Source organism: Pangasianodon hypophthalmus, chromosome 15 (genome assembly GCF_027358585.1).
Source record: "Pangasianodon hypophthalmus isolate fPanHyp1 chromosome 15, fPanHyp1.pri, whole genome shotgun sequence".
Taxonomy (NCBI): domain Eukaryota; kingdom Metazoa; phylum Chordata; class Actinopteri; order Siluriformes; family Pangasiidae; genus Pangasianodon; species Pangasianodon hypophthalmus.
Window position 1 is genome coordinate 17274645 of NC_069724.1, and position 21444 is coordinate 17296088.

The following is a 21444-nucleotide window of genomic DNA, read 5'->3' on the forward strand; positions in this document are numbered from 1 at the left end:
GCCAAGACAGACTCACATACACCAAATTTTTTACTCAGTTAAATATAAGGGAAATGTTTGAATCTGTATTATGTATGAGTGAGTCAGTCAGTCTGGCCTGTACTGATTTACAGCACTGAAAGTCAGAATAAGTGCATAAGCATGCATTATAAAACAATATCCTCAGTAACTTAAATATTATAACAATATATAATTTTATAAACTTGGGATTTACTTAATGAACTTTCAGTATTGGATCAAGAGGAGCAAGCTGTATGTGTGTGTGGGTGTTTCATCTAATCCGCCCCTGAACATCACTGTATAGGCTACATGATAGGCTATACACACCTGCATAGTGTGTTAAATAATTCATATTTTCTTAAGGAGCATGATATGCTGACAATTCAGAGGTCAGATGACCAAATAAAACGCTGACATCTGACCTTCTAATCTTTCAGTGGGCACGTTCTGGTGAAGTGCTCCTGAAGTATCATGTTTAGTATCATCATTGAAATAGACGAACTAGTGACAACACCGCTTTATACTTTAGCCAGTGTTTTTATATTTCCAAGTGGGTGGATGAAACCTTGTCACTGTTGTTAATAGTTATGTTGTCAAATATAACTTAGAGAAATTAGAGCTGTCCAAGGTACTGACAACAGTCATCGGAAAAAAATCATATTTGGCAAAAACACTAGGACATACAGTAGATTTGGGCTCAAAAACACAGAGTGCTAATAATGCACTGGGTTGATTGGTTGGTTGGATGGATAGATGGATGGATAGATGGATGGGTGGACGGATGAATGGAGACAGAGAACAGAATCAGTAATTCCAAATGAATTTATTTACACATTTGATAAAGACAGTGCATATTGCACATAGTACATTAAAACCATGTTCGAAAGCTTTCTTCATATGTCACAGATGTCCCTTTTGTCATTTTATTTAATTCCTCAAAAGTGCGAGTTGTGATTCTACTATGGGGATAATGATATGTAGAACATGCTTAATAAGATTTTGTGTTTGTGTCTGGCACTGGAAAGGGACTTCCATGGAGAAATCAGACAATGTTAGTCAGATTAACACTGATCAACCTCAGAATGTGATCAATTATTCACCATTTCAGTGGAAACTGACACCACCTCTATGTGAGCATAATGAATCAATTATATTTGTTCTGCATCACAGTGTACATATTTTCTAATGGTGAGTGTGCAGAAACACACAGAATGTTGCTGGCTCTCTCCAAAATGGTTCATACCTTCCGGAAAAGGTAAACATAAGATGGACAGTTTACAAGTAAGCCCATCCCACACACAGAAACTCATTAAACATTTGTCAAACAGTGCCAGTTCTTAATGATGTGAATAAAATATGTTTGAAAGATTTCAAAATGTACAAGATTAACCAAAAGAATGCCATTCAGTATGGTGGCACCAAGGAGGGAATATGGCATGACACATAAAGGCACCAAGAACAAAAGAGAAAGACAGACAGGCACAAAAAAACCTTCAATTCAACCCAAAGTTGAATTTTTCCCTAAAAGACTTAGAATGGTTGTGATTTATAGGCTTATTTATTTTTTTAGTTGATTAGTCATGTCTGTGTCTAGTTTTGGAAAAGCTCATCTCCGATATGATATTTCAATTCAACACTTGTGTGGCACACCACACTTTGTCTTCTGTTGCCTGCTTTTTCTTTAAAAATGTCTTTTTTTCCTAAGAGTCCCCACTGTTCTCATGTATAGGCAACCTCAAAAGAATACAGACAAAACACTTGTTCTGTGTATACAAATCATTAATCTGGTAGAAATATCTGTTTCTGAAAACCTCAGTTCACTGTGAGGCTTACGGTGGTCCAAACAGTCTTGTAACAGAGTCAAAACTGTCTCATATGATAAATCCTCCATAATTGAGAAAGGGTCATAAAAATTAACACTGTAAAGGCTTCATAAATTCTGCATAACAGTTTTAATTAAATGTTAAGAAATACTCAAACTATTTAAGCCAACAGCTGTAAAGTGAAATTACTGAGTGCTGATACATTTGCAGACATCTGTCAATAAATTATACAGTAGTGATATTATTCCCATATATAAATATATTTATATATGTGTATCCACTCCAAACATTCTGAAAGAGCCTTCACTTCAGCACTCTTTTACCTCTGTGTACATACCCATTATTTTCAATGCCACTTTGAATGCAGTGCTGTTTAGACTGTTTTTTTTTTTTTTGGCTTGTTTTGTTTAAATAAGAAAAGTTTTGTCCTGTCTCCATGCAAATATGTTTGCTGTGTTTGAGACCATGAACTTTATTACAACCAGTCTTTAGAGTTGCAACAATATCTTATGAAAAAAGAAGCGCTTACAATATTATTATCAATAGTTTGTTTCTGACAATAATAAGTAATTTATATTTAAGTGATAAATAGTTCTATGGTGTGCATGAGAGAAGTGTAGGCTTATTGAGGTTTCGTGGCCCTTTCACAGAATAAAACTACCGTTTTGATGTTTCACAAAAAACAACTACACAAAATACCGCGCACAAAACAGGCACCATGTAGCGACGGCACAGACAAAATTATATGTTCTCTATATCAAAAACATAGCGGGAAACAAAATGGTTGCCCATAAACACAGCACTAATGTGTTTCAGACACTAAATCCGACCCCTGGCTTGAATTCACTCAACCCAATCAGAAGTCATCTCAGTGGAAACCACATTAGTACATCTCAAGAATATTGTCTTTCACATGCAAACACACTTAGAAGCTCATTTTGAGTTTCACACCACTGGCTTTCAACTGGAAGCGCCTCGCTTGAAAAAAAAAGGCTGACAAACAGCAGCTTCGGTGGTGAATGCCATCACCTGCACACCCCCGTATGCACGTGCAGGATTCCACGTGCGTGCATGCGCAGGAAGCTGAAGATCTCTTGCGGCATGGCGTGGAAGCCCGGGCGCGGTTTGACGTTGTCGTAGTAGTGGTGCGTAACGAATATGCCTGCTGGGTTCATGGGGAATCCCCAGAAGCCATAGAGGTGTACCTCCTGGCACAGTTCAAGTGCCGCTGTGGCCAGCATAAGGCCACTGCTTAAGCGTTTGGCACGGACGCCCTGCACCGCCCAGAAGCGTTGTGCACTGAGGAGGTACTGTGGGTGGAAGAAGAAAACATTGTGTGCCGCGGTGCCACCAAAGTCATCCAGTGCATACTTGACACGAAAGGACACATCAGTATTGCGTGCATTATAAAATGCAGGCAGCACCACAGATGCATTCTCGTAGCTTGCCAAGACATCATAGAAAGGCCGCCGCCACTTCTCCAGTTTCTGGAACCTGTTTGTGTATATAGTTTTTTTGTGTGAATTGGTTTGTGAGTGAGAGAGAAAGAGAGAGAGGCAGTATAAATGAGCAAGTTCATTTGTGTACATATTTTTTTGCAAAGCAACACATCTGTTCTTCTGTTAAAGGCTTTAAGCGTGCATTAATTAGAGATTCTCCAAGTTTTACATAAAATCAGTATATATATTGTGCATAGTTGGCTTTTTTAATAACTGGAGAATTAATTATTTTCAAATACATTCAAATGTTAATTATCCTCAAAATTTGATTGCACAAGTATTGCATGATCTTTCCACTGTTCTGTACTTAAAAAAAATAACAATTATGAGTCAAGTCACTGCTCAGCAATTAAGTCTGATATTCTATGATAACTGCTAGTTATGGATTTGTTAAATATGAATTGGAATGTTTCAGGAAGCAGCCCTTGCATTTAAGACTGCAGAGTTGTGAATATAAAAAAAATCAACAATACAGTGCTGTTTTTTTTTTTGTTTTGTTTTTTTTTTTTCACTGGTTGTGAACAAATACTTGGTCCAAATCAATATAGACAAATATATAGTTCAACCTCCCCCCACACACACGCCCATACGCGCTGTTGATGCTCTTCCAGTGCCTATGAGGCTCCCATCACCCTGCTCACCTCTCTGTGATGATGCTTGGGTTGATGGTCACCAGATCAGTCTTAGTTCCCACATCTGCTGCATACTTCTCAGAAATAGGAGGAATATTACATCTGAGATGAGAGAAAGAGAGAGAAAAAGAGAAATAAGTGGTAGCTCCAAGGGAAATGTTCTATGCTAGTCAGGATCGAGGGCAGTTTATTTATTGGAAAAGGCAGACACTTTGACAGACAGTGATAATAGACACTCATTATAATGAAATACACTGTGACTTGTAAAGGGAGACAATGACCCTGAAAGACACTGACCATTCATTCGATATTAGTGACAATCAAAGATCTTGGTCAATAATAAAAAAAAAAAAACATAATGAAGAGGGACACTGCTGAAGACAGACACTCTGAAAAGGTCAAATGAAATGTAAACCATAATGAAAGACCTTTTAGCTCATAGACAAGCTCAGACCCATCAGGAGATATACTCAGGCTCATAGAGAAACAATGCCTCAAATACACCAAGTCTGGTTAGAAACACTTAACAGCACAGGCGAAGGTTGCTTCGGTGTGGGAAGTGTGATACCGAGAGTGCTGTAGCGCCCCCTGCTTGCAGCATTATTTAACTGCAACTCCATTAAGTCTGGTTAGAAACACTTAACAGCACAGGCGAAGGTTGCTTTGGTGTGGGAAGTGTGATACTGAGAGTGCTGTAGCGCCCCCTGCTCGCAGCATTATTTAACTGCAACTCCATTAAAAATAATAAAAGAACATTTATCTTTGTACAGTATGTTAGAATTTGTGTGTTTTATTTTTATGGTTTTTAAATCTGTATGAGCCGTCTCACCCCACATCAGTGCCTGAGCCATGCTCCAAAATCTAGTGGAAAGCTTTCCCAGAAGAGCGGAGGTTTTTATAACAGCACACGGAATGGGATATTCAAAAGGAACACATGAGTGCTATGTTCAGGTGTCCATGAACTTTTGGCCATTTTTTTGGTCTTTTGTTTTTTGTCATGACCAGTGGATTGTTTAACTCACTCTCATAAAACAGGCCCAATGTGTGAATCATCAGGGGTTGTTCTGATATTTACACATGTAGTGCTGTATACATACTGTATTGTCATCTCAATTAATTGTTGTCTCTTCTCACATTATAACAATTGACATCTTTTATATATCTATATGTGTGTTTTTCACAACACACATTCTTCTTGAGAAACGTTATACAATGCACTCCAACTAGTAACAAGAGACACACTGTAGAGAATAGTCTCGGGGGACCATAAAGGAATGATACACTGGTGAGAACATTTGGTTTAAGGGTGAGTGGGAACATCGTGTGAAATCTTTTCAATTTCGGAGCCTATCCAATGTCTTATGAAGGCAGTGGTCAAAGCTGGGGCCACAACTGAAAAAGCTGCACTTGTAAACACTGGCCAACTGGCAGCAGGCATACGGTACCACACACAGGCACAGAGTTGGGGGAAACAGGGTGATATGTTTGGAGGGGGGTGAATTGCCCACAGTTACTGAAGCACAGTGAATACTTGTTTCACTTTTACATATTCTGATCGTTGTTGTTTTACCTTTTTTAAGTATTGCAGTTTAAATTCATAGGCAACTATAGCTTCCATCACATCTTTTTTTATTCTCGGGTACAGAAGCTAAGTGGGATGGGAAGCTGAGTGTTGGCTATCTCCTCTGTTGCACAACGTGCAGCTTCATAGCTGTTCTGAGGTAAACCTGAGGTAAGTACAATGAGAATGTTAATACAATGTCAAACAGGCGCTACTACAAACTGCAGGCTTTGATTTAAAACAGGAAATACTAATGCTGTAAAGCTAGTGGAACTGCACACTGTATCACTGTATTTTAAGTCACGCACCCTTGAGGACTTGCATAAGTACTTGCATAAAGTGTCATATGTACGGACATGCAGGAGGCCCACAGGGTTTAGGGCACCATTTGAGATGGGGCCTTTAGCAGACAACACCTATAATTATAGTAACAACTTCAGAGAAATGCTTAAAGGTCTTCTTTGCTGTCTGTGCTCTTTTAAAAATAGAACAAATACGTCACAGCCTATCTAGGTTCCATATGAACCAGTTATTTTCATCTTACTGATACATGCAGCTCTCTATGGAATGAGAAATGTGGCACTACAATTTGACTTTAAAATGTACAAATCTGTAATCTGTTTATTTGTATTTGTAGGTGAAGTTTTGTAGTTGAATTATCAAACTGAAATTTTATTCCATGGCTTGAATTTGTGAGCAAGGTGTCATATTCATTTTTATAATCAGTATGGAGGAATTTCCTGTTATCTACACCAATATCATTTGTTAATCAGTATTATATCAGTCAGTATCTATGCAACAGTATTGAAAAGTGAAAAATTGAAAAATCACCTCATGTATTAACTTTCAGAGCTTTACTTATATACTACACTGTACCATTTCTAGTACATTTAGAAGGGTGACTTTATGCCTATGATCCTACAAGGATGTTTCTGTGAGAACAAACTGGTGTGACCTTGTAGGTGGTGTTTTTAAGGTGAAGGCTAATGTTGTTTTTGAAACATAAACTGACTGAACTCTTGCCACGGCTAAAACTAAGATAAGGGGATATTGAAATAATAGGGGCGAGAGGCAGGTGTGTGATTGAATGAAAGAAGAGAAAACTCCATCCGATGAGATCATCGTTTTAGAATTGTATAAAAGCATGGGCCACGACTATGTAAATCAGATGCTCTGCAGACCATCTCAGCTTTGTTGTCTGATTCAATAAAGTCTATAGATTTTTGGCATCCAGAACCCCCTTTTTTTGTAACTCATTTTCTTATTCTGCTTTGCCACGACATCAGCTATGGAAAAATCAATTGGTGGCACAATCTATTTCAAATTTCTGCAAATTCATATGAATATTTTCAAAATATTACATCATTGATTTGAATGATGGCAATCAAATCTGAGCGTCCCCAGATACAGCGTGTTAAAAACTTCAATCTGAATTTGAAATTGATTGTGTGACCAAAATTTTTCTTTAAATTTCTACACTTGATTATTCTTGTTATTAAAATTTAATTTGAAATCTTGCAAACAAATTCAAGCCTTGGAATTAAATTTCTATTTCACGTAATTCAACAGAAACTTAAAAAATTTAAAAAATACAAATGAAGGCAGAAAATTCTAATCTGTGCATTTTAAAATGTAGTTGCACATTTCTCATTCCATACTATTCTCTCTTGTTCACTCTAACAAATGAGAAACGCTTGTTAGCTAATAAGTATCTAAAAGTGAGATAAATGACCACAAGACTCTAAAAGAGTGATGTGGTTGCAATGACACAAATATTCACTGCATATGATTAAGATCACACTGATACTCATGAAACCATTCACTGACCCCTGCACTGAAAATAGTAATGGAGTGAAGTTTACTTAAGAAAAGTGTGGTAACAACTTCCATACATAAAATCTTAGTAAATATAACTAAAACATTTTAAGTAAAGTTTACAAGAGACCAAGGAAACACAGAGGGTGAACCAAGAAAATGTTCCCAAAACACTTGATCTTTCAAAACATTTCATAATACTATAGCTTTAGGCCTTAAAGCCAACACAAAACAAGAAATATTGAAAACAACCCATCCATGTCAGTTTAAAGTATCGTGACCGCATATGCAAATCAAGTTTAAAAACCACATCCACACTTCAGTATGCAATCAGTTCAAGTAAACATTACTTCTTTTTTCTAGTTTTGTGTGCACTTGCAAAATAATATTAAATTTAACCTAGTAAATTAAGTAAAATATACATTTTGGGTTTTAGACACATATTTACATGAATTCATTTAGTACAGAATTTAAAGCATTTAAGTAATTTTAATAATTTGCTTTTTTGTGTAAAAAAAAAAAAACATTTGTTTTTGTCAAATTTGCTGAACCACTGAATCATTTTTTCAGTGTAGAAGAGACCACTCCCATCAGGATAGAAATGTTTCATCATAGGATAAAGGTCATAATAATTCTGGATTGATCTGCAATGCCTCTTCCTTCTTCCCAAACCACACCAGCAAAATGCCTCCCACTGCATAACAGAGCGATCAGATCTCCTCACTGTAGGGATCAGGTGTTCAGGGCTGTACCGCTCTTTTGCTGTACATCACACATGCACTTGAGAACATGGTGAAGGATGACTCATCTGATATTATCTTTTTTCCCCCACATCTATGTAGACCAGTGTCTGTGGTTTTCCACCACTATATTCTCAAATGTATAATCACTTTTAATAATTCATTTCAATTCAAGATTTTACTATAATATCCCTCTCTATGTATTTGAAGATGGCCTGTTCTTTCTGACAGTCTGAACACATGCTGCACTGATATTTTCAGTTACTTGAAAAACACTTGCTCTTCTGTTCTCCATACAAGTCATATTAATGCACAAATATCACTGTCACAGAATGTCCATTGTCCGATGTCCACTGAATTTCTGACCCTATTAACTGATGTCAGATGTCACTGTCCCTGTTCCTATTGAAACACTAGCCACTTCAGTCTTCAGTGACTGAAACTCTTCCCATCCGTGTCCCAATAATGAACCTTTCTAAGTCACTTAGATTTTTTTCCTTTTGCAATCTTTATTCAAAATCAAGGTCAACTTGGCCTGAACAGCATTTATATAAATACTATAGAGCATGGCAAGAAGTTAATCGCTTATTTGGCTATGTTTATATGCAGCCTAATAATCTGCTAGTAATCCAACTGACAACTCAATCAGAATTTAAAAAAACAAAATCATGTATACACCTTTGGATTGCAGAACTTCTTTCTTGTGTTATTCCCAAACAATTGCCTTTAATGTTGGTAACATTAAAAAATGAATAAAAGCATTATACTGATAGTTAATATATGCATTTTTTGATTTTCAACAACCATAGCTCTCCTGAATGTTTGACAAATATAATCGCTGAGCCATTTTACTGTAGTCACAAATTCTTTCATTTTAAAAGTAAAACTTGGGTGACATTTTGCTGAGATGGCAAACAATTTAAAGCTTGTTAACAATATAAGCAGCATCACTAAAAAACTGACAAGACTCGCAAGCTCCATGTTGTTATGGTAACGCTGACAATAAACCACACTCCATGGACACGCATAACTTTGGATCAGATTACATGTAAATGTGCACATAAATGAAGACTGTCTGTTTTTACTGTTTAGCATTCACATAAATGTTTCATTAGGAATCTGCAATCGGAATAAATTATTTTATATTGGTGAAAATCTTGGCATGTAAACATAGCCTGCTGCTCCCGTTAGGGGTCACCACAGCATGTTTCATTTGGCACAGGTTTTACGTCAAATGCCCTTCCTGACACAAACCTCCCATTTTATTTGGGCTTGGGACCTGCACTAGGACCAGCACATAACATTAAAACCACTGAGAGGTGAAGTAAATAACATTGATTATCTGGTTACAATGGCAGGAGATGGGATATATTAGCAAGTGAACAGTCTCGAAGTTGACGTGTTGAAAGCAGGAAAAAGGATCAGGTGTAAGGAACGAAGCGACTTTGACAAGGGCCAAATAGTGATGGCTAGACGACTGGGTCAGAGCAGCTCCAAAATGGCAGGTCTTGTGAGGTGTTCATGGCATGCAGTGGTTAGTACCTACCAAAAGTGGTCCAAGGAAGGACAACCGGTGAACCGGCGACAGGGTCATGGGCGCCCAAGGCTCACTGATGCGCATGAGGAGTGAAGGCTAGCCTGTCTGGTCCGATCCCACAGAAGAGCTACTGTACAAATTGCTGAAAAAGTTCATGCTGGCTATGATAGAAAGGTGTCAGCACATACAGTACATTGCAGCTTGCTGCATATGGGGCTGTGTAGCAGACCTGTCAGAGTGTCCATGTTGACCCCTGTCTACCGGCACAAGCGCCTACAATCAGAGCATCACGTGTTCTTTTGCATCATGTGGATGGCTGGGTGCTCTTACCTGGGGAAGAGGTGGCACCAGGATGTACTATGGGAAGATGGCAAGCTGGCAGAGGCAGTGTGATGCTCTGTGGATGTTACTTTGACACGTACCACCTACCTAAACACTGTTGCAGACCAAGTATACCCCTTCAAGGCAATGGTATTCCTTAATGGCAGTGGCCTCTTTCAGCAGGATAATGTGCCCTGCTGCGCTGCAAATATTGTTCAGGAATGGTTTGAGGAACATGACAAAGAGTTCAAGGTGTTGCTTTGGCCTCCAAATTCCTCAGATCTCAAGCCGATCGAGGGTCTGTGGGATGTGCTGGACAAAAAAGTCTGATCCATGGAAGCCCCACCTTGCAACTTACAGGACTTAAGGGATCTGCTGCTAAAATTTTGGTGCCAGATACCACAGCACACCTTCACAGGTCTTGTGGAGTCCATTCCTCCACTGGTCAAAGCTGTTTTGGTGGCATGTTTGGGGACCTACACTATATTAGGCAGGTAGTTTTAATGTTATAGCTGATCGGTGTATATTATGTGTGTGTGTGCGTGTGTGTGTGTAGAATGGCCAAAAGGTATTGTGCAATGTGTTAGCTTTATGTTTTTATGTTTAGCATAGCAAAGTAAAAAAACATTCATTTTGTAGACTTAAATTGCTCAAGAAAGCTCCAGATGTTACTCCTCCAGATATTAAAAGGACTAAAGGAAATAGAGGTTGGGTTTAGCGGGAAAGCCAGTGGGAGTAATGTTATTACAGTGCCAAGTCTTTTAAACACTGTTTCCAGATATGTATGGTTTACCAGCACAATATGACTGATAAAGCCAGAGACTGACTATAAAGAGAGTGGCTCTAGCTGAAAAAGAGACACACCATACATTCTGTGAGACATTAATTAATAATCAAAGACAATCTGACAGCTATAGCAAGACACTGGTCATAAAGAGGGATACTGAATGCATAGAGACATTTTGACTGCAGACACCATACAAAGAGGCAGTGTAAACAAAGACACTGACTGATACAGAGGAGAAAAAAATGTCTTACCGGAAGACAAAGTCAGCAGAGTCAATCTCTTTCCCACATTTGCTGTTTTTAATTATTCCTCCATTTCCAATCACAGCACACTTCTTGAACTGTGATTTAGAGTAAGGCATGTCCTACAAGGAGAAGAGAGAAAAAATAGGCAGATGCAACTTTTCTGCAAAGTCGTTGTCATGATATTATCCCAGTGTGGAACTGTTGCTAGGTAACAGTTGCCAGATTGCTGTTAGGTGTGGGTAGATGAAGTAGATGCTAGGCAACAGCTGCTAGTTTTTCTTCTGTCTGTCTGTTTTTTAGTCTCTGTCTGTCTGTCTGTCTGTCTGTCTCTCTCTCTCTCTCTCTCTCTCTGTGTGTGTGTGTGTGTGTGTGTGTGTGTGTGTGTGTGTGTGCGTGTGCATGTGTGTGTGTATATGTGTGTGCGTGTGTGTGTAAGAAAGAGAGAGAGAAAGCATACACCAACCTCCGGAAACATTTTAAATATCTCGGGGCTGATGTGCAAGATGCCACTGGTGTCAACTTCGTAGCGCAGTTTTGTGCTGGATGGTGTGTTCCTCTGCGTTGTAAACAAGAAGGAGGGAGCATTACAGCACCGTGACAGAGACATCCTATTGCAGAGCGGAGGGTGGGTTTAGACTCAAGCAAAACTGGAATCATACGATACAAATGTACACTTCTATGAGGATGAACGAGTGTGTTTATGTGTGTACATACTTGAAGTTGCTGGTCTCTTCTTTGTTCTGCTCCCATGAACAAGCCTGCAGATTTTTCCATCTTTCAAACAACTCTGATGTCTTCACCCTAACATACATACACATACACACATGCACACACACACACACACACACACACACACGCACAGAGTGACAACTCAACTCACAACAACAATTTACTATACATCAGCACACATCAGGCCTTTTTATATATTTAATGTTGGGAAAAGAGAATCAAGAGAAGGCAAGAAGGATAAGCGAGCACGCTGGCACGGAAATAGCAAGTCTATGAATAAACGTCCTTCGCTGACTTTCTCATTCTAATCGAAACATTCTAGAAACATGATTCCCTCAGGAGAGCCCAGGCTGCCGATATCTGGGAATCAGAGTTGTGTGTGACTCACGTGGACAGCACTTTGATGTCTGTGATTTCTTGGCGCAGTTCTCTGCAGGTGGTGGTGTTATACAGGAGGGGTCCATTAGAACTCTCCAGATACCTGCCAGGATACACACAGTCATACAGCAGCTACACTACACTAAAGCCTGGTCTCAAACACACATACAAACACACATACACCCAAAGAGTGTGTGACTCAGATGTTGTCAGGGGTCTTACTGTCTGCTGGGTTTCATACCTCAAACACCCACACATGCATTCACACAAACTGCATTCTTTGGTTGGTTGTTCAGGAGAGACAAAGTTCAGAGGGGTTCCATTACATCAATAATAAGCAAAGAAACACTGCAGAGACAATAAGATGTGTGTGTGTCCACCTTGATTATGAAACAAAAATACAAGAACATACATAAAACATAAAAGGATTTAAAAATGTAAAGAAAAACAGAGCAGCACTGCATGTAAACTGGGCAATTGTTATGACTCAAACCTTTCTCTCTCTCCCTCTTTACCTCATGTATATAAACCAGCTTAAATACTGGCTGTTTCAGAAGTAATGACCTTTAAATGGACTACAGCAATACCATACATAACTTACTGTGCTTTAGTCCAGAGCCAAAATGGCAGCCATCTTTATGTCACTTTGGAGCCAAACTGGCAGCTAGCTGTAAGTACTGTGACTTATTTGACTAGCTTTATATAATGGTGCACTTAAAATTCACTTAACAGAACTCTGGCTATAAGGGGAAACAAACTACTAGAAGTGGATTTATCAAACTACTTGTATAATGTTAGCTTTAAGAAATTGAAACTGATTTATCCCTTAGCATCTAAAGCAGTTTGTTAATGATCCCAAAGCTGCTTATGTTCCAACAGATATTCAATTAGATTTATTAACTCACTTATGGACCTTGTGGGAAGGTTATCATTTGCAGCCCAATCCAAAATTGGCCATTGAATTTGAGCCAACATGGTAGTCGATCTCAGATGACAGACAAGAGCAATGTAAAATTGAACACACTAATGTAGAGTTGAAAAAAGGGGACGAAGTGCAACAGAAGAGAAATGACTCAAACTAAAGGACAATGCTGCAGCAAAACAGACTCAAAAACACACAAAAATACAAAAGAACCGTTCCATACATCTCTGACTAGAGTGACATTATGAACATCTGACTGTGCTGTAGCCTAGAGAGGTGCACACTAGATAGTCAGGAGCATTCTGGATGTGTACAGCTAAAACCTTTGTGCAAATGCATGACAGATGTTTGTTCATCGTATAGATTAAAAAGGAACTAAAGAAAAATTAAAGCGCGAGCCCAGTCAAAGACAAGATGGCAATGCGGGAAGACTGAGTTTAGGCACAAGTGACAATAACACACACATACACACTCAACACGAGGGTGCGCTGTGTTTGTGACCCACACGCTGGTGCGGGTTTGGAGATGAGCAGCAAGGGATTATGGGAGACAGAAAAAATAGGAAGTCAGTACACCAAGGGGAACAGAGTGAGCACTCCCAGCTTCAGGGTGGGGATGATGCAGGAGATGGAGTCAGAAGTCAAAGGTCAAGAGGGGGGTTCAGACAGCATGCACAAGCAGACCACGGAGTGGAGGGGCGATGAACAAATGCACCCTCTCAGACCAGATGGACAGGGGACAGACATCATTCCCAAAGAGGTGGAGGAGGGAAGGGGGGAGGACGTTTGGCAAGAAAGAGAGAAACTGATCGTAGATGCCATCATCATCAATGGCCTACCTTCTCTTTTCTTTTTTTTTCTTCTTAATATCAGCTAGGCAGGGCGCGATAACTACGGAGTTCTCTGAGTGCTGAAAATTCTGACGGACGCATCTGTCAACATGCAGACAGGTGGGAGTTAGCGTCATTATTTAGCAAGCGGATTTAACCCTTGTGTTCGTTTCAGGTCAGAATGGCCCATTTTAATTTAGTTTTACTTTTAAATAGCATTTAAGTGAAAATATTAAAGATTTTCAAATATAGAACTTGATGAATTTGCTCAGCTTTTTATCTTTAATGGAAAATGGCAGTTGCATTAGAGAGATCATGTTCCATTCATTCTGACCTGAGAGTAATGGGTATGAAAAAAATTATTATTATTATTTTATGGAGATTGTTGTTTAGTTCATTCTGACCTGAGAGTAAAAAAAAAAAGTGAAAAAAAAATCCTATTTATGCTCCCAACTGCCCTGAGGGAGTGAAAAAAAACTACACAGTTTTTGTGTTTTGTGTTTTCTATTTCCAATATTACTGTTTAGTTAAGTGGAGCTAAAAAATATATTGGATGTTTTAAAATAAATTCAGAATAGATTACCTAAATTAATGAATCACCTCTTTTGCTACATAGTGAATAGAACAGGAGAGTTAAATCTATTATCACCCTTCTGTCTTCTTTGTTTCACTTCCCTCTCCCTCTCTCCCTCCCTCTCTTTCATCCTGCTGCCTCCACCTTTACCTGGACCATCCCTCATTAAATTCACACAAATGGAACAAAATTGGTCCCCGGCCTCTGATTGGCTGTGGCGTTAGCAAAATCTGTTAATTGCCTTTGTAGTGTTAATGTTAATTAAGTCCAAAACATGCATGGAGCAGCATTCGTGTTCGTTCACTTTCACACGTTCTCTCTCTCTGTGGGTTGGGTGGTTTCAGTGCTGCATTGTACCTTTTCCTCCCAATTCTGGCAGGTTGCTTCATCCCTCCATCATCAGGGTAACTAACGAGGCCGCTCCAGTTGCCCACCTCCTCTCCTTTGAGGCGGGTAAACTGTTGCGTGCTAGTGAAAGAACGAGGCAGTGCATTTAATGTTTAAAGGTGCATTTCAAGAGTGAAACACATTTAAAATTGCATCTAGTTACATGTGAGGAGATCACAAGTGAACCGACGAACTGATCAGTGTGTTAACCAGCAATGACACCAGTTTTTAAGATTTTTTTCCTCCTGGTACCTCTCATGTGAGTGTGAATTGTGGAAAATAAATCTCAGCAAATGTCAATACCTTCATCAGTGAATCATCTATTAACTATCAAATTAACTGACAATAAACATCAGTTAACCATTGTAATAGTTATGTCACACTGAGAAAAATGTATGTGCAAGAACTGTATCAGAAAAAAAAAGGTATTTGGTCAAATAACCAAAGGTCTGAAATAACAAATTATTGGCATGATCTCAAACAATTTAGGGGTATTTTTATAATTAGTACATTGGCAATAAAACGACTGGCACACAAAGAAAACATTAATCTTGACATTTCACTGTTTAACAGTGTTCAGCCAATACATCTGACACTCTGGCAAGAACCTGGAACTTCACTGCCTCAGAATAAATTGACGTAAATTAATTCTTTTATCTAAATGTAGAATTAGTTATTGGCATGTGTGAGGGAAAGTAGGACACCTGAAATGAAATTATGGTGTCAAATGAAGATATATGTAAGGCAAAGGAAACCGCACTCAATTTTGAAACATAAACTCAGCACTATCATGGGATTATTCCAAATTCAAATGTTTACATATTATTGCTTCAAAAGATCCTTCTAAATACTGTAGTCAGTACTGAAAGGACAGATTGATTGACACTTTGCTGTGTTTTCACTCAAAATGGAAATAAGTGGTAGAAACCAGTGAAATTAAGTTTATCTAGTGCTGGTCAGGTTCAAGTATGAACCATATTAACATTGCATTTAGTATAAGTATAACAATGCATTTAGTATTTAGTAAAACAATACAAGCTCGTGTTTTGTTTTTATTTTTAAAACAGCTTAATTTCTCCTCCTTCTGTCTAACATTACACTGACAACATTCTAACTAGTTAGCAAACATTACATATTAAACAAATTACAAATTATGGTAATTAAATGATTTGAGCTACTTATTCGTTTACCAAAGAATTGCTGGCTTTGGCTGTTATTGAAACCCTACAAAGGGGGACTTTTCAGATTTCTTTTTCTTTTCATTGTGGAGGTAGCCTTCTCATGGAGTAGGACAGAGGTCTTCAATCTTATCCGCAAAAGGGCTTCAGGTTTATATTCCAACCAAATAAGAGAGAAACCTGATTCCGCTTGTTTATCGGATGATTTTGGTCTTCAAATTACTATTAGCTGAAAATGAAAACGTACAACCACACTGATCCTTCGTGTTTAAGAACGAAGACCCCTGGAAAAGTGCACAGTAATGACCACATAATGGACTTTTACAGTCTTGCAATTCTAGGTCATGTTTCATAGTTCCTAGGCTTCTCAATTCCTCATTTCAATTGTTTAAGTGCTCCTTGTGCTTTTCCACCTCCAGTTTTCATACTACCTTTATTCCTTTCATTCTGGAACAGACAAATATTAAGAGTGCCTTTACTGTCTTTACAGTTTTTAAATCAGGACTTTTAGAATTAGCTCACTTTAAGTTTTAAATGCCTGGACTATATGTATATATGCATGTTTCAGCATGTCTTTAGTTTAGTGATGTAGGTCGCTTGTGTTTCTAATTCAAATATATAAATATATTTGGGCCCAGTTTCCCAGAGAGAGAGGGCCTTTGAAACTGGACTAACTCTAAATCACTTTCTCAGTCTATCTGAGGAACAGAAATAGTTTTAGATTTAGCATAATCTAGATTTAAATGATCTCCCAAGCCAAAAATTAATGTTACTCTTGGAGTAAATTCGAGTTTAGATTAAACCTCTGATGAGCCAGGTTTAACTTAAGTTTATTGTTGTTTGTCAAATGAGAGGTACATCTGGACTAAATCAATGTAGACCAACCAACACCACAACCCAGACAGATACTCTTACATTAGTGAGCCTTTAAAAGATTTAGATGATGTTAGTTTTTGAGTTAGCTTTTGAATGCATAAAGTAAATGCAGTGAAGATCAATTTACTTTTGGAGCTTTTATCTGTGACCCAAAGAAAAAACCTATACCACCTTGTCTGCAAGTGCTCATAAAATAATGTTGTACATGGCGCCTTCAAAAACTGGAGATAAATGTGGAGTCAGTGAACCAGCAGTATGTACAGTCATGTAGACAGTCTGCAATGCAATTTGTAAAATAAGATACAATTGCATCTGGTTACCTGATGCTCCCAAGCTACCTATAAAGTACATTCAAAAAATAAGCCTGGCCTTCTATAAATATGCCAGGCTGTAAAGATGCCTTATTTCCATCAAATGTCCAGATTAGTATGTACAGGAATTTCAAGGACTAATATTCCATTCATTTCCAAGGTTTATGCACTCCAGAATTACAGGTTTCAAACACAGTCAGACTTGTGATTTCCAAAACCAATCTCTGCATGTTCAGAAGATGCAATATAGGTGCCTTTGGAAAACTGCATTTTAAACAAAGAAGTATATTAATATACCCAGTGCAGGTGTCCTTAATATGAACCAGATGTGTCTAGATCAGGGGCTGTCAACTGGTGAACTGTGGTCCAGAAGCAGACCCAGCAAAGAATTTCTGAAGGCCAAACCGAAAGACATGTGGACAAAGAACTATGTGTTTATTCTCCCTGCGTCAAATTCTAAGGCACTAGTCACAAGTGGTAACATGAAGTACCACTATGAAACAAAGCATAAAAACATCAAATTGTCTTATTTACAGCCATGAACTAATCGCTAATGGTTAAGCATTAAAAGGTAACTCTTCATGTCACCATTCATTCATGTTAGTTGCTTATATGGACCTTTGCAAGCAAGGAATTTTATGTAACTGGACCCAGTTTTAGTTGAATACTCCTGATGTAGATGCTCATCATCTGCTGTGTACTGCAAAGGTTGTTGGCTCTCCATCATTCTTGTCAGGCAGTCAAATAACAGCTTGATGACTTTATTTGCAAGTCTCATGCCAGCTCTAAATGTTTCCCTTTGGGAACAAGTCTTTTTTTTTTTAGATTCATCTATACGTTCACAAAGAAGCCTGCATTGAGTAATGTCAACGTCAATCCTGTACTTTCATTAAAGCTTGAGGAAAAATGACAAAGGTTCTTATGTTGTTCTTTGAGCTGTTTGCTCGCTGGTAGTAGATTCATCACAAACAGATGTACAGGCTTCTGCAGTTGATGTGTACTGTTTAGAGTTAATTATGCGGTGCCTTGAAATTATTTGCTTAATAGCATTTTTGCTTAGTTTTTGGTCCACTGTCTTTTTCTGCCCCTGTTTCAGCTGAATTTGAACCTCCAGTTGCAGATGAATTTATGCTTATCTGGATTCAGATTTTAGAAACAACCTTAGGCCAGCAGAATCTCACTAATCCTCACTAGAACAGATGGTTTAAATTTTGTCTAGTTTAATTTAATTCAGGACTATACAGTCTGGAATTAAATTGTGTTTCAGAAAGCCAATGGAATTAAGGCCTGGATTAAGGCCTACTTCTAAAAATTCTCCAGGATACTGCCCTTAGGAATAATTTACAAGGAAATGCAAATTGCTTTACACTGTACTGCACTTAATTGTAGCTACTGTCCTAGCTAATTGTAGTATTTTTAACAGTAGTTATTGATTGTTGATGTAGTGATTAATAGATCTGTAACATCACATGGAAAAGGTTTTTCTCTTTAAACATGGATTACTGCATTAAATTTTTATTAAATGTATTTAACACCTTCCAGTATTACATTTTTTGCCATTTTGCATTTTACTGTGGAAAAATACACATCAGCACTAATGTGTCAAGAAGAAAGAACAACAAATTCATTACTAGCATCTGAAGAGTTTATTTGTGCAACATGGCCACTCAAGGTGACTTTTTCCCCGTGTGTGAATTAATGGAGAGCTCAAAGGTAAAGCAGTCTTGATCGCTTATACTGGGCAGGAAATGCAGCTCTACCTCAGCAGCTAATGGTAAGAGCTGTGGGAAGAAAGGGTCGCTCAGGAGGAAATACACTTTTCCAGATCCCCGGGAATGGCGTGTTAGTACTGACAGACAAACATCAACACTAATCTGGCCAGCTAATGCTCTCACAGGCATTTCACTCATCACTAAAACCTCGAGTGAAGATCCTGATGACTGGATAAGGATGTTGCTGGTGCAACACTAATTGCATCAATTACTCCCATTGTTGCAGCAGAGTGATAAAAATAGATTTTTGGAAAATGAATGTGTGCCACTCTTCCCATGACACTCTTTTGTTTGATTGAAAAACTCAGGGTCCTTTTGCATTTTTTATACAACTGAGCAGTTGAGGGTTAAGGGACTTGCTCAAGGGCCCAGCAGTGGCAGCTTGGCAGTGCTGGGATTTGAATTTACAACCTGCTGATCAGTAGGCCAATGTTTTAACCCCTGAGCTAACATTTATTACCAAGCATTTAAAGTGTTTCAACAGTGTAAATGGTGACAGACTCTCCCTGCTGCCAAAAACAACCCAAAACCACATCAGTTACATCTGAACACTGAAGTGAGAAATGTCTCTCACACACAGGGAATGATTTCTCCCCACAGACATCTCAAGAACAAGCACACACACTCATAGGTACAGTCACCTGACTGTTTTAGAGTGTGAAGTGTTCCCAAACACCCTTTTTTTGGTCAGTCTGAGAACTAAAGAGGCCTAGAGCACATACAACCTAGTGAAGAGTGTGTAGGTCTGTGATAGGATTCAAGTGACCAAAATGGAGCAATTCATATGAAACAATGAAATAGTTAAGATTTTAGGTGGGGACAGTACTTTAGGCATTTCTTACCATTTAATTTTTTTATGAATTCCAGTGGAAGCAGTCTAGTTCCATAAAATTACTCTAAATTTTTTGCATGACATTAGGTTGGACCTCAGTGTTTGTCTTATGCACCTACACACTCCTCTTTCTCCGCAGGCCGAGTGCAGACAGAGAAGATTCGGACAGGATTCATGCTATCAGGGGCGACATACACCTGATGTCATGAATGCACTGTGTGCATGAGGCAGTAGGGTAAGGTGGGAGTGGGAGTGGGAGTGGCTTTAAATGTAACATATGGACATCTGCAGGCTCGCAGAGACCATAATGCACAGGGGGCCCTCCGTCTGAGAGGCGCCATTTTGCACTGACACACAAAGACACACTGGCGATGATGTGCTGCCTCAGTCAAGGAGATCAACAGTTCTCTTGGACCAGGAAGCTTAGTACCATTCTGTCCTTGTAGAAACCTTCCAAAATTGAGAGATCTAATTTAAAAAAAAACTCACAATCTGTTTCATGAAGCTCTGCCATGATGCAGAATTCAGGCTACACCACAGTCCTTTCCTGTCTGTTTCTGTACACTGACATCATAGATCTTTTTTTTTTTATGTAATTGCTCTCAGATGTCTGTCATAAAGATTTCACAATGCAGTTTCATGTAAAGATGTATGATTAAGGTTGAAGGGAGAGAGAAAATAAAATAAAGAACTAAAAACCAATTAAGGGAAAATAAAACAGAAGGACCCAAAGCGTCGCGCGGCATAGACAGTCGGCCAGTGGAGACTGTGTATGGCATTTGGGGAGGTGGTGTTTATGGAGCTCACGCCTCGAAATCAGGTTGTTTTTTTCCCTCCAAACAGAAAACCGTATGAACAATGAAGGAAACCGTGCGACCGTTAAAACATAACGGTCAGCTGCGTGCTGTTGTTTCCGCGATATCACAGCAAACCCATGTCTGACATGAACGACCTGTTCCGCTTTGCTGCAGATCTAATCACATGTTATAGCGCATGCACTGTAATACTCACTGCCATCATAACTGTGATGCAATACAAAGCCTTTTAATATTTTTTTTTTTACCTCCGGATATAGTTCTTGCCGTAGAGGATTTGCTGCAGCAGTGTGACCACGCCGAAAGCGCAGATGAAAATGAAACACAGGGATCTGTTCCCCAGCAAATCGCGCCCGGCCGTCGGGTCCGAGTATCCCATCCTTCCGCGCGGTAGTAATAACGGAGAATAACGGAGAGGCGCGTTCATCCAGCTCTCGAGCGCATTGTTCTAGACTCAGTCCTTGCACAGATTACGCTCTCTTTTTTTTTGCCTCTGTGGCGATTTGTTTCGAGGCTTCGGTTTCCAAAGTCAACAAGGGAATCTATAAATAATTTCTGGTGATCTGTGTCTGTGCAGAAAGACGGCCGATACGCCGTCAGCATCATGCGCGCGCCTGTTTCCCAGGTTCGGCGCACGCGCGTGACTGGAATAGACGCTCCCATATCGGACCTCTGGGAGGAAAACTCAGAGGTAGAGAATATACAGGGCGCGAACCCGCAAACGTGTCGCCCATGTTCAGCAGTGTTCTCGCCTTCACTTGGAGTCAAAAATTAAAACAGTGCATGTGCTGCAAGATCTCGGGACAAATGAAGGTCTTTACAGAGACAGTGTCCATGCCTGGAACTCGTGACTGCATGTAACGCTAGTGTGATGTCATGTA

The 21444-nt window shown here is 39.0% G+C and overlaps 1 protein-coding gene across 4 annotated transcripts; it reads right to left on the reverse strand.

Annotated features, from left to right (window-relative positions):
- Nucleotides 1-804: 804 nt before the first annotated feature.
- Nucleotides 805-21428, reverse strand: st8sia5 (ST8 alpha-N-acetyl-neuraminide alpha-2,8-sialyltransferase 5). Of its 4 annotated transcripts, XM_034311414.2 has the most exons (9): nucleotides 20812-21428; nucleotides 14750-14860; nucleotides 13828-13920; nucleotides 12078-12170; nucleotides 11675-11761; nucleotides 11424-11568; nucleotides 10967-11079; nucleotides 3964-4056; nucleotides 805-3317 (listed from the first exon to the last, which is right to left on the reverse strand). In XM_034311414.2, the coding sequence occupies exons 1-9, from the start codon at nucleotides 20988-20990 to the stop codon at nucleotides 2849-2851; spliced, it is 1383 nt and encodes a 460-aa protein (XP_034167305.1). In that variant the 5' UTR covers nucleotides 20991-21428; the 3' UTR covers nucleotides 805-2848. The 4 variants fall into 4 exon arrangements, with proteins under 4 accessions (XP_034167305.1, XP_034167306.1, XP_034167307.1 ...); XM_034311415.2 differs by lacking the exon at nucleotides 13828-13920 and having other exon boundaries at nucleotides 20812-21424; XM_034311416.2 differs by lacking the exons at nucleotides 13828-13920; nucleotides 14750-14860 and having other exon boundaries at nucleotides 20812-21423.
- Between the last annotated feature and the right edge of the window lie 16 nt (nucleotides 21429-21444).

Bases quoted from the DNA above. Each gene is read 5' to 3' on its own strand.
- st8sia5 (XM_034311414.2), bottom strand. From the start codon at position 20,990: ATGAACGCGCCTCTCCGTTATTCTCCGTTATTACTACCGCGCGGAAGG. The intron at 14,861-20,811 runs GTAAAAAAAAAA...TTCTTTCACTAG, and splicing joins GGCAAGAACTATATCCGGAG to CACGCAACAGTTTACCCGCC. The intron at 11,762-12,077 runs GTGAGTCACACA...TATGTATGTTAG, and splicing joins GACATCAAAGTGCTGTCCAC to GGTGAAGACATCAGAGTTGT.